Here is a 17,566-nt window from a genome sequence, read left to right as displayed (position 1 = left end):
GAATAATAGAAGGTTTATATTTTTTATATTATGGATTGTTTGTTCATACCATTGCCGATTTCTCTCTTCGAGTGCACCGGAAGTGATACTCGAAAGATACAACAGCTAAGGGGCACCTTTCCTTCCATGCTTTACCGATTTAGTTTAGACAGTGCCTGTGTCTTTTCTTGTAATTCAAACTTTGCCTAGGCTGGAGAGCGTTTTAGGTGGAGACTTTAGGTGAAGAGCGCAGTATTGGAAATTACCTACTGTGAATTGGATAGCAGCTATATACGTGCTTCTTCGTCGATTCCGCTGCGCGACTGTATGATGGGTATTTTCTTCTAATGAAATGGGCCATTAATTTATATATAGCCATTGTTGAATAGGAAACATTCATTCACAAGGCTGTACAAGGCAGACTGTATTACATTTTGTAAAATCAGTCTGTTTTGCACAATACTTAAGTGTTCACGTTTACAAAGCCCATTTTCTGGAATCAGCCCAAAAAGGTAACCCAAAAACTGGGTTCCAATAGACTTGCAAGGATTTTTCTTCCAAATGTTCCTTTTTAAAAAAAAAACATCTAAAAGAAATCTTCCTTTTCTGGCGACAGGTATCAACAGAAGGTACGCACCGAATTTCGTTTTGAAAAAATATGCAGGTGACACAACTTTATACGATGTATGCTGCGCTGCTCAGATAGAGCTCACAGTTTAATGTGGTTTTGTTACTCTTGGGGTTCTTTGTTAGCTAATGCAAATACTCACTTTGTCATAAGTTCCAGTATTTCCAATCAGATCTATTATAATAGTTGGCCCTTTAAGAATCTTTTAAATGTTAATTAACTCTAACCCATCATTTTACGTACAAACTTCAAAATATGTTTCTAGACTGATGCTCAAGGTCGGCAGACTTCCGTGCCCAATCTTTTCATCTACTTTTTTAATTAAATCACAAGTGAGAATGCATTTACTATAATTAAACCATGTGAGAGTTTAATGTGAATATTTCGATATCCATCGCAGTATGATGATCTTTCAAAGTGGTGAATGACCTAAGGTGGTTCAATCATCTTCAATTCAAGCAGATTTTTGAGCAATTAAAATTTCATTTTTTATATACCATGCCTCGCACAGGATACAAATGGCACCTTTTAAAGTTAATCACCACCTTGTAAATATAATTTTTAGAGATTCGCTGAAAATTTGTTATTGCATGATTAAATTTATGTTTTGCAGATAAATGAATTTACCCACAATATATAAGCTTTATTTGTTCGTTCTTTACAGACAAAAACGTATTTCTAAAGGTATCGAGGAAATCACATACTTGTGTCCGAGAATAGGCGATATGCTTAATTTTTGACCGTATAACAAGTTCAAGGTTATCTATCAAATACACAAGGCTTGTAGTAAACAAAGTATTGTAATTACGTCCTCTACATAATTCACGTTATAATTCAGATAAACGAAGCTCAAAAAAAAAATAATAATGAATTTTCACCATTTCTCATTCATTTTCTGTAGCTTGATTCTGTTTAATCATTAGTATTTAGTAACATTATCTATGCTTCTTACCGCAGATTGCTACTGGGTAAAGATATGAAAGCATTAATAAAAAATTATTTTTACGACTTGTAACTTAACGGCTAGCCATTTCCACCCCATTTTTACGTTCGCACAACACACAGCTTCTATTACTTTTTTTTTTCTCTAATTCTAGAATTTTCTAAATGTGGACTTAAAACTATTCTTCAAGCTACTTTCATAGACTCTGTTATATTTACATCTACCATATATTTGTTATAGATATCTTTTAACCTCAGAAAACATTTACAGTGTTAAATATCTGTTAACGATACATTAGCTTACTGGCTTAAGAAAAAAGAGTGTGTACGTTTTGCGCGTACGAGCTAAGTTATATTGCAATTTCAAATAATTTAAGTTCTTTTTATTTTAGATTGTAGGCTTACCAAAGAAGTGTTTAAACGAATATCATTGCACTACCCATAAAAATGGAGAAAAATACGTTCGTATCTCTAAGAAGGCAGCAGTCGTATAAAACGGTGTTTAGATTCAAAAACTTTAACCCACTCAAACAATATAACATACATGTCGGCGTAACGTATTAATACTCAAGTAATAATTAACGATTGTTTTAGCTTGGTTAGGATCAAGTTAAGATCCTTTGGGTGGTACAACTTAGATCGACAGAGCATAAGAGTGACATTACTCTACGTCGACCTTATAAAGCTGTTCGCAGACTTATTGCCATTAGCCTGCGAGAATATTTTCAGATTTGCGGGATTCGTAAAAATTCGCGAAAGATCTTTCACGATTACTGAACGAGCTAAATGCTATAAGTAACTTCAAGAAAGAACCCAATACACGTATAAACAGTTAAGCAAAGCAAATATCGCTGTAAAGCTGGCACAGATCAGTGTGACGGAGATAACGATTGGCATTTCCAAGTTCCAACGGAATTTTTACCAATAGATGTGTCAGATTAATTTTAAATATCTATATATATGTTAAATAATAACTAAAAATAAATGAATAAATCAGTTTTACTAAAGTGTATGGTTGAATAATTTGACTTGATGAAGTCCCAAAAATTGAATTAAGGTTTTGGTGCGATATGATTAAAAACAGTCATATGACGTTGCTTTACTGCATATTGCACTTAGGAAGTTTTTTGTCTGTGACAAGTTTTTAGCACTAGTATTATCGAGAACTCATCAGAACGTAGAAACACATCTTTGAAAGCCTACCTAAACAAGAACTCGTGGTTTTAAAGACGTCCAAAAACATTTATTGTGACTCCCCTCGTTATAATTAGCCGCCGCCGATTTTAATTTGCGAGAGCACTACGATATGCGAGTATCCATACGATTGAAAAATCCTAAATCTTTGCAGAATTTCGATTACAAAGGCCTTGTTACGCCAACAGTCCTATCGTAAAGTTTCGGCACAGGGAAATGGCCTGCATATTGGTCCAGAAGCACATATAATGTCCTTTCTGATACCTTTATAGGTATATAAGAGAGAGCCTCGGGATTGCGGCCCCGTTTGGCACTCACTTGCTCCAGATTAGTTTCAAACTTTTCTGGTATAAAAATACCGTAGGTTTCGAACTGAACACGGCTTCTGCCTAGCAGAAAAACCCTTTTGGCTGTTTGTTTGGCGACGAGGAATGAAGCGCCAGCAAGCAATAATCCAATTCCCATTCCAACGATTTGAGCAAAATAAAAGAACGAGCTTTCAGCGACCTTCCGGGATATGCGCTTCATCGTCGTGTTGTCGCCTTCAGGATTTCTCCTGAAATTGTAAATTGTCAATTCCTTAGACGACAGAAAAACAGCAAAATACATACTACTACATTGTCTGTTTTGGAAAAAGCGCGCTCATATTTTCCAATAAGGAAACGCGAAAACAACTTTCTAATAGGTTTACTTATCTTTTTGATTGTATAATAAATATAGAAACATGATAGATGAGAAATAATAGAATATAAATATATATTATAAATAGGGGTAATGCTAGTAATGACATTTGTCGAGTCTAAATAAATATTGATCTTTTATTCATCAAACGTGCGAGATGCACTAAGAATTTTGAAATGGTTAACGTCGTTGAGGTAAAAATCTAATTTACTAGAATAAAAGTAAAGACATAATGTTAGAGTTTAATCTCTATATAAATAGTAATAAATTATATTTAATTTGGATTGTCTATATTGAACATTTCTAATGATCATATGAAATATTTGCTTAGACTTATACAGGTAAGTAAAATTATAGATTATCTATTCCGTTGAAAAAATATAAATTCGCATGATGCGATTATTGATAATATTCTATACTTCTGTGTTGCCTTTATATAATACAAGTACATACCTGACGGTCTTCTTTCTCTCTAAGAGATCACATATAGCGTAGTTCATGTATGGCCAAAGAATTAACTGGGATGCTCCAAAAAATTTGAGCAACATGATTACTCCTGGCTTATGGTGTTCATATATCAATTCTGTTTTAGGACCACCCGATATCCACTTCAGAGTAAAATTCGATAGTAAACTTCTTTTATGCCACTGCTTAATAAATCTACCGCCCAACGTCAGTCTCTCTCCTAAGCGAAACAACATCGCGATTACGTTATCGTCTAGCAATAAACTGAGTACGCGTTGGTTCGAGGAACAACCGCTGCGCCTCCCTATGTAGTTGTTTCGTGATGTTTCTGTCAACTGTTTTCCACGTACTCTATAGATCGATCTCGCACAACGTGCGTGTCTCCTGTTTACCTCAGCCTCTCTATCCAACCATAGTACAGACAATAGATCCGCGAGCGGTAAACAGACATTGTTCTATGTCCTTTTCCTCTCTTTCATAGATCTGTGTTCTTAATTTATAACAAAGTATCCACGTATTTTTTTTCGAACTGTGACGCTCAATTGATCTATTTAATTCGAACCGTTAAAGCCACTGCTGTTTAATGTGCATGGTTTTACGACTTGTTTGTAATGATTGCAGAATTATTCAAATGGACCAAAAGACCAAAATACCTCTTCTTCGTTTCGATTATGTCTCTTGTGTGCCCTTTCCCCATCTTGAAACACTTAGCAGACGACGGCTGAGCTCATTTTATCGTCGCTCATGTTTGTCAATCAGCTGAGCTCGGTCAGTGTTTCGGATAAGCACTGTTGCAACCAGTTGCCAAGACAGAGAGAGAAAACGGAAGGGCAAATGGAAACGAACGACTCAGTTGTAGTGTGTGCATCCGCAAGCAGGGGCCAGTGTGGACATCGAGGAATTATTAATGATATATAGAAAGCGTGCTTTGTCAGAATGGTTAGCCTCTGAGACTTTGTGTTGCGACTCATTGTTGTGACGTCGTGTGCTTGTTCGCCGACAGAACGGGGGTGTTCGCGCGGTCTTCGAGATGTCAATTTGTCGACGACTGGCCCACAATGGCGCTAACGGCGGAGGTCGAAGCAGCGATGTGGCGCCGACAAGTCAAGTGGAAACGTTTGAGGCTTTGTTACTCTCCAAGAGGACACTTTCGGGCTTGAACAGAACAGGTTTTCAACAACCATCGCCGATTCAGGCCAAAGCGATTCCTATGGCTAAATGTGGTGTTGGTAAGTTGACCAGATTCGACCCTAAAAGCCATATACGATCACGTTATACACGTTATGTCTGCCATACGATACATGATCATAGTCCAAAACGTGTTGTTAACATTCTAGAAGAGGCAGCCCGAAAACACATACATTCGAATACCATTTTACATGATTATTAATATTATTATTCCTGTAGTGAACTATGATCCTAGTCAATATCTGAGTTCGACAATGAACAGGAAACAATTGTTTTGCGTATTCAGCCAGCCAAGGCGGGAGTTGTGTTGAATTATATGTGTATGAAGGGTCAGGGTCACCGGTGAGGTATAAACAGCAAACTGAACTTTGTCATCGACGTGAGCGAAACTGTATCGTACAACTTTATCGATTGAGCAATATATTGACTGTTTTTCATTAAGTTATTCGCTGGCCATCCATTTATGATTTATCACTTCTTCAGATCCAGAGATGAAATGCAAAAAAGTATTTCGAACATCGCAGATTATCTAGATTTGGGCGAAGAAATCAAATCAACATTTAAGAAGTTAATTATATCATATACATATTTGTAATGATGACATAATGGCAGAGAGAGATATTTGCGAGCTAAATATATACTAGGTGAACAAAAAGATTATAGAAAAGATGTCAATGGCAGCATTCGAAGCCTAATATATATATATATACATATATATATAACGCATTTACAATATACATTTCTAATTAATACTGAACTTAATGTACGAACATATTGCGATAGATTAAATATAGAGCACTGCGTCATAACCACCATATACGATTGTGTCCTACAGTAAATGTTTCGTTTCGGTGAACGTTTTTTGGATTTTTCGTATCAGAACACCTAAGCGAAAAACAGTCGTTTTAATATAGGTTTATTACAGAAACAAGCTAATTCTTTAGATAAAGTTTACATTTGAAAGAGCTCATGGAAGCATTGAATTTATATTCTGGTTAATCAACGATAGGGTCGCTGATGAATGCATTGCAACAAAAGGATGAAAACACACATCTGTTTTTTTTTATTAGTTGACCATTTATTCACTCAAATGAATAATTACATCTATCTATTCTAGAATATAGTTAGTATAAAGACGAAGAATTTATTACTCAGTAATCATTCAATTACCAAGAATTGACGATTTTTAGGGTACTCCAACAAGATGTAGAACTTAATCAAGGCAGAGATTATTAGTGTTTTTAAAAAAGCTGTGGATAGAAACATCTAAGGAGAGGTTATGTCATTGAATTAGCTGGTGTAGGGCTAAGAAGGAGCTCAAATTGAAACCTCATTAAAAGTAGAGGACTGCAGGATTTTCGCTGTCAAAAAAGTAAATTTGTTTTCAACACAAAGATATTCCCATAATGTATACAAGCATATTTGCACGTTGTAGTTAAAATATTTGTTCATTCCACAAGGAATCGCACCTGCTTATAAGATAAAATTAACAGAAGGACTACCTAACGTGTATAACAACCAACCACTCTAAAGCCTCGCTGCGGTAAAGTTAAATTAGGGTTAGGTCCTTTTATAGAGCTTTGATCACATTCGTTTACTTATTCTACTGACCACATTAATGATAAGTAACGGCCATTGAAATGTGTATTTTTTAAGATATATAACTAATGCTAATAGTGTTAAATATCGTTTATCTGAAAAGTACCACTTCACTAATCTGTACACCGATATGATATTGGCTGATCAGCCATGATTTGATATATAAATTGTTAAAGGTGCACTGCTGCGTCATACATTGTACAAACACATGATTTCACACCTTATTTCGAATTGTCATATACTAAGGAAGTAATATCCTGTTTATTGGGGCTTCATTTTGCTCTTAGCTAAAAATCTGGGCGGATCGCGAAAGGCTAAAAATGGAGGGGTGAGCATAAATGACCTAAAGAAGAGATGTGTTATAAGTGTATAATGTAGTACACGAAGTTTCATTATATAGTATTTGTTGTAAGGTAATAGTACATTATTATGCAACTAATGAGCTAATTAGTAATATTTTTGCTCAAGTCCCTTGTAGAACGTAAACTCCATTTTTAGAATGCGTTTACCAAGATTTGCATGTGCATGTGATACCAACAGCAGCATGTACTGGAATTAGCTCGGGTCCTTCCAAAAAGAGAGTTCTAGCATGATTATAGATCCATTAAGTTCATTGAAACGTCTATATTTGTTAGCTTTTTAGACTTTCCGCGATGCCTTATCACATTAACTGGCACCGATGTCTTGACATTTATATGTTTGTAAATGAAGCTGCAATAAAATAATGAGATTAATTTTGTTAAAATCCACAGTGCAACATAGTATCACATTATTATCGACTAGAACTTGCGAGGAAATTGGCCCGTGCGATCTGAAGATTGACCTATTTAATATATTATATTTCACCAGTAGCAGTGGGCACCGTAATTAAACACAAGTAAATTAAAAACATGCCTATCGTCATGTGCTTTACTTCCAGGCATACTTGTATTGTGCCATTAAAGGCAATAATATTAGTTTGTCTTTATATATTTAATTATACGAGACTGGCATTTCATATCTCACTGGTTCGTATTGTTATACTCTATACGTCTAGTATACCATAAAAAAGGAATGGAATATGTGTTCAAAATATTTAGGGGCTGTTCAACATTAGTGCTGGGTTAGATCTGTTGTGATGGGCCTGTTAGGTTCAGTAGGGATCGCTTACAAAACTGTAATTTATGCGCGTCGCTTTTTTAGACTAGTAAATGCATGAGCAGATGGCTTCTCATTATGAAAGTACCAACAAGATTGTTAAACACATTCCCTTATCCATGGATTTACGATCGACATGATTTCATATGTACACATGTTAAGTAAATATGGCTCTAGGAAACAGAAAGGGTGGCACAACAGATCAAAAAGTTACGCTTAAGTCATACAAAAGTATTAAATTAGGTTAGGAAAATAATATATCCCTCGTTTGAGGCCATATACGGCATTAAAAATGTGCAAGATGTAACGCAATATTATTTTCCATTAAATCTTTACTATTAAAAAACGTAACGCGTCTGCATATATACATGATTCTTTTTATTAAAACATGTCATTCTATTGTAAGTTAAATAAAAATATCGTAAGTTCATCGTTATGTGATTGTAAAGGACTGCCTTGCCTTTTATACTAGAACAGTGCAAAAATCTAAGCAACTTCCCTCATTTAGCTTATCTTGTTACTTTACTTCTGTACTGTTATTACTCTTTTACTTACGGTTTGCCCTACATAACGCCTATCGACTAATGATATGGTTATTTACAATATAAAAGTTTAGCTTGATCTTCAAAGCGACTAAGTTTACTGAAATCTCTGCGGCATTTCGCGAGTAACTGGTGAAGCAGGCTCGAGTATTTGGCTATTAAGCGGTTGTAATGAACTTTTACATTTCATATCAACGCTCTAATAAAGCTGTCATAACTCACTATTCAACTGTTAGTTTGACCCAACATATTGAATAAAATTTAATTTATCCCATTTACGTATTCCCATTAGTCTCATATATGTTCAGAAATATGTTAATTTGAGGTCAAGTATGAATGGTTCACCTTATTTATCGTCAAGCTTATCATTTATAGAGCGCATTACGAAACGCGTGTCTGAGGACTTAACATTTTAGTGTTGTGAATGAAAATCCAGAAAAAAAGTGATTCTGTCCTCATCTTTATATAATCAAAATAGCTCTATCAAACAAATGAACTTCAGCTTTCTCTTCATATACGTCCGAGAATGTTAAGAGCAAAAATACCATACAAATTATTAAACACTTAACCAAAATAAGTGTTATGCGACATTTACCTCGTTTCTCTTGTCACCATGTTTTCATTATTGCAATGTCCGAATTCTATGAGACAGTTTTTTTAAAACAAATGTGAGGTGTAGAATTAATAAAAAAAAAAACAAGTAAAAATATATTTTGATAAAATTTAGCCATATTTTTTACAAAAAGAAATCTTACTTTGATATGAACGCAATAGATTAAACTAAAAAATGTAATTTTAGTTTTTTTTTACTTTAAATAATTGAAAGAACGCTTAATGTCAGTCGAAAATTTTGTTGAAAGACATTTGTTTCTGTAAAGGCCATTGGTATTACAGGTGTTTTTTAACTGAAATTTGTGTTTTCTTTTGCTTATACATGACTGACACACGGTTAACTTTAAATTCGCGTTAAGATATGATAATCCAGGCAAAATCGGGTACGGGTAAGACGTGCGTATTCGCTGTTGTATCTCTAGAAATGGTCAATGTGCAGCTTAACCAGGTTCAAGTGGTAATTCTCGCTCCGACACGCGAAATCGCAATACAAATTTGCGACAACATCAACTGTATCGGGGTTGACTATCCTGGCTTGAAATGTTTCGCTTTTATCGGCGGCATCGCTCTTGAACAGGATAAGGTTAGTGATGTATATGTACGAGTAAATGCAAACTGTGCTCTCTTCAAATATTGCATTGCAGTCTCCACTAAACACCCTACTTTACTTATTGTCAAGAAGGTAGATATTTAAATTGCAAAGAACTTCTAGTACATCTTTACAGTTGCATGTTATTTTGGCTAACGGCAAAACTAATGAATTCTTTTATCACTTAAATCCGTACACAGCATGCTTACAGAGTGCAGTAAAAGTCCACCGTACCGTACGCTCCAGATTGCCTCTTCAGACTATGGTCTATACAGCTTAAAACTAACTCACATCTTTTTGAATTCAGGTGAAAATTCGACGGTGTCACATCTTCGTGGGCACACCAGGCCGTACAAAACAACTTTTACAAGTAGGGTTGCTTAAAACGCGAAGTATCCGTTTATTTGTCCTGGACGAAGCTGATAAATTGCTTGAACCTTCTTTTCACGACGATATTAAGTTAGTACAAATTATTTTCTGTCTGGATGCGTGAATACATGGCACTTTGATATATTATCTTTCGATAGAGTTGTACAGATATCACGCGGCAAATGTTTATGAAAAATTATATCTGTTAGATTGGTTTCTTGAAGCGGAAGCTTGAAAGAAAAATTAAGTTTTACCTGGTTATTCGAAAACGACATTTTGGTAAAACCATCAATGATCGTCTTAAAATTTTCCTTCTTATCCCATTATACTTCACTCAAACTTAGCTCGATCTTTGCGGCTCTCCCGGCGAATAAGCAGATGCTTGCACTGAGCGCCACGTTCCCTTCAGAGATAGTTTCTCAATTGTCGAAGTACATGCGAGCTCCAACTGTCGTCCGGCTAAATTCGGACGACCCTGTGCTACTCGGTATTCGGCAATTTTACCATAGCGTACCTTATCACAGCATTCCACACATCATCTTCCAACGGAAACTCAAGGTTCTGCTGCAAATATTGGTTGACGTTCCCTACACTCAGTGCCTGGTATGTCTAAAAGATTTATTTTTCTACGTTACTCTTGTCTAACGTGCTGTACTGATTTTCAAACCCTTCAAGAATTTGCCTAACAGTTAGTTAGGGATGAGAAAAACCGCACTAATAAACCACAAGCTATATTGGCAAGCCTAAATTACGCATTTTTTCTCCTAATATTGCCTCTACAGATATTTCTCAACTCGCAGATGCGCGCTGAAATGCTATGTGACCGTTTGCGGGAATCGAATTTTCCTTGCGAACTTCTATCAGGAGCGCAACGTCAAAGTGAACGAATCCGTTCATTAGTACAGCTTAAACAGAATCGTTGTCGGATTCTCGTTACGACAGATCTCGCTGCTAGAGGTATCGACGCTGAAAAAATCAGTGTGGTCATCAACTTTGAAGTGCCCAATGACAAGGAAACCTACTTGCACAGGATAGGACGTGCTGGCAGATACGGTGCGTTGGGTTAAACGTTTGAGTGCAGGGACGAGACTTCATCTGAAGGATAAGCCCTTTTCTAATAACTTCACTCTAGGACTCCATTCTTCTAAGACTTCTAAGACTATTTATTCTACACTGGCCGTACCCTTATATTTTTGTCAGTACCGTAAATCATAGCAGCAGCATGTAACTCAAGTTCATCTCGGTATTTTGTTTCTTTTTAACCTTACGCCTTCAAAATAAGTTTTTTTCGTCAGCATAGAATGACACCTGATATACACTTTACTAATTGCGCAACCTCCTAAATCACTTAATTTCTCAGTATTCCTACCAAATTTTATTCCTCATAAGCTTGATCATTTTGTGTATAAGCTGTCGGCCTAACTATATGGAATTACATGTTCAATAGAACTATTTATGTATTTCGATTTGGTGTTTTATGGGGAATTGCCGTAATTTAAATGTTCTGATTACAGGAAGCTTTGGTATTGCCGTGAGTATAGCTGCCGAAGGTACAGAGTCAGACGCCCTGCAGAAAATCACTACAGATTCAAACGTGCTTCTTCAATTTATTGGGACACTCCGCGACTTCCGACACATTTTAACGGTCACCAATGAGCCAGTGCCAGCAGAGGGCGCCATCATCAATCACGTTCGATATCCGCCTACGCCGCAAGAACTAACACCAGCCGAAGATGAGTCACGCACACCCCTTACATCGATGAGTTCAGAAAGTAATTGTAGCAGCAGAGGGGAATCCCGACCTGGTAGTCGAGCCTCTAGCAGATGTCCTTCTCGCAAAAGCAGCCTCCGGCGGAAACAGGCCATTCGGAATTTTGTAACTACCCAATCAGAACCCTGCACGCCATTCCATCAACGATCGAACTCGAATAACAGCGTCAATTTCGATCCTGTACATACGTCATGGAACGAACTTCACCTAGTAGAAAAAATTCAGAAAGCCTTCACTCCGAGTTGTGAGGATCTACATTTAGGAAGCATAGATGAAGCTCTCGAGAGCCTTGCCAGGGTGCGGACAGCAAAAATGGACGTACCGAAGTTTAACGGTAGCCTTGTTTGGGATCCGCTAATGAAGCCGCACATTGATCTCACCCCACTTGCCCCGCCAGAGGAGGAGATGCTCGAGGAGACATCGGATGAAGAATCTCAACAGGACAATTCGGTTATACAAACGAACGACCTAACTCCTTATGCGATAAGGCCAAAATACGCCCCGTTCAACGATCCAGTAACGAACCTTCGAAAGGGACACATAAGCCAAAGTCTAAATTGTTTGGCTAGAATTGAGCCTACACTGTTGAGACAGAGCTCATTTACCGGTATAAACCCATCCTATGCCGGGCTGCGTGTTCCGAATTCGGTGATCGGTGCTCGTTGGGAAAGCCAGGCTTGCTTAAGCAATATGTACAACAGATACATAAAATCTATGCTCTATAGTCGAAGCTCGTACTTTCAAAAAACGAACTGAAAATAAACTACATTTAATTACTAAACAAAACAAGTAAAACGCGCCGAACCCACAGTAGCACATTCTTGGGCCCTCATGAACAGACAAAGTGTCTCGTGCAACTTTAATTTTGTGGAAAGAGATATTCCTATATAGTACTAATCATATAAAACGATCTCAAGCGATTCACGCAAATCAGTGCCCTTGTCATATATACAAAAAGATGACTTGTACACGATCCTATGATATGTTCCTCCTTGAAAAAAGTATGTACAAGTTTTTCAGTGGCAAGATTCTTTTGTGAACCAATAATATCAGCTGGATGCGTGTATCCATTTAGAAATGAAGTCAATGAAATGAGGTAAAAATGAGTCAGTAATTGATAAAGCTCTGAACAGCAGATGACAATAGACTGTAAGCGACCGAGTTGTATTTGAGCGTTAGCATAAAAATTACGAGCGAATAATTTGCAAAGCTTGCTAAAACGTTAATATACAGATATATTATTGTATTATGCACATACGGTGCCTAACCATCACGTAATAGCATACACGCTCACGCCGGATAGTGTAGGAGCGAATTTCATAGAGAGCGGAAGCCAATTTCAGAAAATATAATAATAGCATATAGAAGCATTATAATCACCTTTCCGCGATCGAAACATTTTAGCCGATATAAAAGGTTTAGTGTCCTATAGTTATTGAGTACAGTTTCAGTGAGACCCCTTAAAGGGGATTTATCACGTGCTTCGTGATGAACATATTGATTAGAATTTTAGGCTAATTTATTGCAGTAACATTAGTAACTAGGGTGGATAATCCTAGTAATGGTCATATGAAATTTAGATTTTAAATATGTATAGCTATTGTTACATGCCCTTGTTACTATTCAATTATAGAAGTTGACATTTAGAAGTGAATCTGTAATTGCTAAATCCATGAAGAGCAGACGACAATAGACTTGAAGAGACGGAGTTGTATCTGGGTGTTAACATAAAAATAAATTATGAGCGAAATATTTGCAAAGCTCGCTAAAATGTTTATATACGGATATATTATGCGCATACGGTACGTGAGCATTACGGAATAACACACACCCTCATGCCGAATAATGTAGGAGCGAATTCGATAGAGAGCGAAAAGAAACTTCAAAAAATATAGTAATAGCACATAGACCTTTCGGTGCTGTTTTAGTTCATACCACGGCAAAAATGTATATTTAGATGTTGACCGAAAAATGAGTGGTGATATCTCAATGGTTCTTTAGGTATGAAAATGAAAATCTTAATAGGATAGACAATCTGTACCGCGGCAATAATAATACTAAAAAACAAACAAAATTGTTTAACTACGCCATGGGGTGTTTGTTCATGGAGCTAATGCAAGTTAGCACATTTGCACATATAAGCGAATCTTACGGTTGACAAATATGCAGAATAAATTCTGTTATATCTAAACAAACTCAGCTTTTTTTCACCTTATGATAAAGTTTTATTCATTTATGGAAGAATATTTAGAAATAAGTTTTCAGCTAGGAGCAAATTCAATTTATGGTGATAAAAATCTTTTCGCATTATGTGAATGCTAATTTGAAATATCTCTATCCGATTATGTTAGTAAATATCTGTCATTTAATTGTTTTATTTTGACTGCTGTTTGAAATAAAATCCTGAAAAGACACCGTTTGGCTTCGTTTTTCCCAGCCTAATGTTGACCGGGCCCAGGCTTAATTTATCAAGCATGATACTTTAATTAAAGCATTTTATGATTTGAGCATTCTACAAAACTTCTTTTGCAATACTGGAAAGCACTCATAGAAGCGTCCGAAGATTGGTTAACAGCAGCAGTTTAAATAAATCAGGCAAAAAATGCCAACATTATTTCGAAGAAATATTATCAAATTAAAATTTATATTTTACAAAAACAAAAAATACACGTCTAATAATTAAATTTCTAAGCAGACCACAAATTTAGTATACACTTATAGCATCACTTCATTCTGACTACATAATTATTTTAACTATGAGTTAGGCATACCCATTTATACACAATCATGTATGGACTTCTTCGCCTTTACACTCAGATCATCATATAGCAGTTTGTCTACATTACACTTTTACCAGACTTCGATAAAACAATTTCTTTTCAACTTTGCCGGATGCATCACTTGTGATCTCATTGATATTACGTTTACATCTTCCTTGACAAGCTAACTGTTGCGGAGAATGTTCATCAACAGGCTAGAGAAAGAACCTCAAGTGCAAAAAACAAAAAACCTAGTTTGCTAAATAAAGCTTAACGTAATCTGTGTCCAGCCAATTCGTCTTAATGTTACCCTTTGCCTGTTGTCTAATAATAACGGGATCTCCTCTTCTTTTGTAGAGTTTGAATTAATCGGAAATACGATTAGTAGATGCGCGTGAGAAACGAAGAAGCCACTTGAAATGATGTTTTCTTACTTCCATCTTTAAATACACATATAACACTTATTTTATATAAACTAGGGGCCTTTTGTCGCATCGGGTAAGGAATGGACCAGAATATTCTACCAAATTCACTCAACCTCTTCCTGCTCTTCAGCAACCTTTGACTTCTTTTTCTTTTTTTTCTTCTTTTCAACCGGAGACTGTTCTTCGCTGCCTTGTTCCACCTTTTGATCCTCTTCCTGTTCCTGCTGCACATCTGAATGTTTTGATTTCTTAATGAACTGTTTAGGTTCATGAGGGGCATCGTCGTCATCATCGGCGAACGTCTTGCGCTTCTTTCCTAAGGTAGAGTCTTTTGCGGGTTTATATTCAAGGATCTCACTTTTATGTCGATACACATCGAATTTGTTTGACTTGCTACCGCCAGTCTTCGATATTCGTGTTAGCTTACCGTCTTCAAGCATCTTGAGACGCGCCTCAAGGTTGGCTCGATTTCGAAGCGACATTTCAGTGTCAGTGTCTTCGCCTAAAGCGTCCACCCTGATGGCAAGAGCTGATTTCGCTGCCAGCCATCTTGATGCTTTTCCCTTACATTTTTGGCTACTCTGACCCACCATTTGTGCGTGGTAGATAAGGCCGTACTTGGGTGTATCGTGCTTGGTTTTCAGAGCGCGGAAGAGTGCCTTTTCTGCACCAAGAATTTGGACAGTTGAAGCAGGTTGCTTAGATAGATTCAATAGTGAACCGGCATGAGCAATTAAACGAGCACCTACTAATTCACCCACAAGGACTGTCAGGTTAGGAGCTACCGCTGTCATACGATTTTTAAGATACTCATAAAGGGTCCCTCGGTATTCGGTCATTTGAATAACCTCATCACAAAGATGCATAATATTAGCCACGTCATCAGGAGCAATTTCTGTACCCATAGAGACTTCAGCCAGCTCCTTAATCTTTGCCTCTTGGTCCTCGGGCAGAATATCCGATAAGTCCAAATTAATGGCATTGCTACGCATTCCCATTTTGCGCACAGTTTTAACGTATAACATGTTGTCCGTCACCACCTTACTCATTTCTGGAAAATGCCAGCCATACCTGTAACGTAGAGAATACAAGTTAGCCTTTCGAAAAAAACGAAGTACATACATAAAATATTATGGAATACGACCAGCGTAAACGGTTTTACATAAGGGCGTCGCTAATGTGTGATCCATCACTTGACTGAACCAGAAATATGCTTGGCTCGGCCGGAGAAGGACCAGTTCTTGTAGGAATGCTAAAAAACAATCTATGCATAGGGCCAGTTTGTCATCAAGAATTCCAACTACGACGCCTTTACTGACAATCAAATAACTTGGTTTCTTATTTTACTAAACAAAACAGTACAATTTAAAATAACGATGTTGTTCGAACACGTGCGCACTAGAAGCTTAAAAGTAGTAGCTTCTAGGTAATTAGGGTGGCAGTTATTTTTGGGTCCGTTTTCGATACCGATAACCAGTACACGGTTGTCGCCAGGATGCCAGACCCTATAAATTTAGACAAACTCAAACTTGGAACGCCACTGCCTTGCGATAAAGAACACTCGTCGTCGCAGTTAAAAATAATGGATGTTATTTGATGTTTTCAGCATGCCATTTGTGTAGCAGGATAGCACCACGCGGAATAGCAGTACTACCGTGAAGGGACTCTGAAACGCTTGTTATCTTTATCTATTCTTATTCTAGGAGGGTCACTGCACGTATGCTATTGTGCCATACTGTGGTATATGGACATGTATCAATGGCTTATCGATGACCATAAACAGGCGAAGTGAAAGGTTGTCACATCGTTGCCCTCGGTCCACGCTGCACCACAAATAGAAACGAAACTATCTTACCATTCTTTGCACCGCATGACGTAATTATTTAGCTCCTTGTCCAAATCATCTAACAATGACACCGCTTGAATTATCATTGTGTCTACCTTATCTGGTGAAAATTTGAGCTTGTATCGTGAAAGAGAATGGGCAAGACCAAGAGCCATTGCTGTTGCTTCCCTCTGAGACAGCCCAGTAATCAAAGCTTCCTGCTGAGACCGGATACATCTGAAGCAGTAGCGAGAAGTGGAAAACACTGATTAGAATACATTTCAACGATTTAAAAAAATAAATGATAATTGGCAACAATACATAATAACTATTATCAGTGGTATCTCTACATGAAGAGTAGTAGAAGAAGAATAATGCAACGTTTTCTTAGGATCAATTAAAATTTACCTCATCAATTCCTGGATGGATGAATTAGCTACACAAAGAATATCCATCTTCTCTTTGATGATATTTCCCAGCTTGGCGTCTGCAACAGCCAGAGTCTCGTGTGCGTCGCTAACAGCTAGCTTCTTCAAAACCTGTTTTCGGTAAAAATTAAGATATGAAATCAATTTTACATGACAAATATTAAATTATATACTCTGAATTCCTCAAAACCTGTTCTTACAAAATCGCTCTTCTTCGTTGGTGTTGCAGAATAAGATCAAGGTATCATGTAGTCCATCCGCATTACCCACTGTATTTATTAATTTAAATACGAAAAGCTGTTCAGCCAGCTATACACACTAGTCTCTTTTTTGTCGAAACCAATGTAGTGGGCGACACATTTTACTGTTGGGCTTCATCTGAGGACTAGGACTATAAGCTGTAGTAATCCTGGGTTAAAGCCCATATATATAT

At 36.9% G+C, this 17,566-nt stretch overlaps 3 protein-coding genes across 9 annotated transcripts in view; 1 reads left to right on the top strand and 2 right to left on the bottom strand.

Moving 5' to 3' along the window:
* The first annotated feature begins 116 nt into the window (after positions 1–116).
* On the top strand, positions 117–14,111 carry LOC111253913 (eukaryotic initiation factor 4A-I-like). Of its 5 annotated transcripts, none has more exons than XM_086975515.1 (7): positions 117–304; positions 4,893–5,118; positions 9,327–9,550; positions 9,864–10,015; positions 10,270–10,528; positions 10,708–10,978; positions 11,440–14,111. In XM_086975515.1, the coding sequence occupies exons 2-7, from the start codon at positions 4,920–4,922 to the stop codon at positions 12,450–12,452; spliced, it is 2,118 nt and encodes a 705-aa protein (XP_086831641.1). In that variant the 5' UTR covers positions 117–304; positions 4,893–4,919; the 3' UTR covers positions 12,453–14,111. The 5 variants fall into 5 exon arrangements, with proteins under 5 accessions (XP_086831641.1, XP_022669889.1, XP_086831640.1 ...); XM_022814154.2 differs by having other exon boundaries at positions 117–313; XM_086975514.1 differs by lacking the exon at positions 117–304 and adding an exon at positions 339–608.
* Positions 2,771–4,355, bottom strand: LOC111253915 (transmembrane protein 223). Its single transcript, XM_022814157.2, has 2 exons — positions 3,878–4,355; positions 2,771–3,299 (listed from the first exon to the last, which is right to left on the bottom strand). The coding sequence occupies exons 1-2, from the start codon at positions 4,123–4,125 to the stop codon at positions 2,906–2,908; spliced, it is 642 nt and encodes a 213-aa protein (XP_022669892.1). The 5' UTR covers positions 4,126–4,355; the 3' UTR covers positions 2,771–2,905.
* Positions 14,112–14,375: 264 nt separating the features above from the next.
* The window catches only part of nop5 (nop5 ribonucleoprotein), a 3,995-nt gene continuing 804 nt past the window's right edge, over positions 14,376–17,566 (bottom strand). For all 3 annotated transcript variants that reach the window (XM_022814155.2, XM_022814156.2, XM_086975525.1), the window contains exons 3-5: positions 17,114–17,244; positions 16,736–16,942; positions 14,376–15,951 (exon numbers count right to left, since the gene is read on the bottom strand). In XM_022814155.2, coding sequence (XP_022669890.1) covers positions 14,985–15,951; positions 16,736–16,942; positions 17,114–17,244 — 1,305 coding nt within the window. In that variant the 3' untranslated portion in view covers positions 14,376–14,984. The remainder of the gene's footprint in view (positions 15,952–16,735; positions 16,943–17,113; positions 17,245–17,566) is intronic.

This window comes from Varroa destructor, unplaced genomic scaffold (genome assembly GCF_002443255.2).
Source record: "Varroa destructor unplaced genomic scaffold, Vdes_3.0 BEIS01000007.1, whole genome shotgun sequence".
Classification (NCBI taxonomy): Eukaryota; Metazoa; Arthropoda; class Arachnida; order Mesostigmata; family Varroidae; genus Varroa; species Varroa destructor.
Note: the sequence above shows the minus strand (reverse complement) of the source record. Positions and strands in the feature narration are given on the sequence as shown.

What these genes read in the sequence shown, in the direction of transcription:
- LOC111253915 (XM_022814157.2), bottom strand. Translation starts at nt 4,125, where the DNA reads ATGTTGTTTCGCTTAGGAGAGAGACTGACGTTGGGCGGTAGATTTATT. An exon ending in GAGAGAAAGAAGACCGTCAG is followed by an intron (nt 3,300 to 3,877) that starts GTATGTACTTGT and finishes TTACAATTTCAG; the next exon opens with GAGAAATCCTGAAGGCGACA.
- LOC111253913 (XM_086975515.1), top strand. Translation starts at nt 4,920, where the DNA reads ATGTCAATTTGTCGACGACTGGCCCACAATGGCGCTAACGGCGGAGGT. An exon ending in TCGCTCTTGAACAGGATAAG is followed by an intron (nt 9,551 to 9,863) that starts GTTAGTGATGTA and finishes TTTTGAATTCAG; the next exon opens with GTGAAAATTCGACGGTGTCA. An exon ending in AGGACGTGCTGGCAGATACG is followed by an intron (nt 10,979 to 11,439) that starts GTGCGTTGGGTT and finishes TTCTGATTACAG; the next exon opens with GAAGCTTTGGTATTGCCGTG.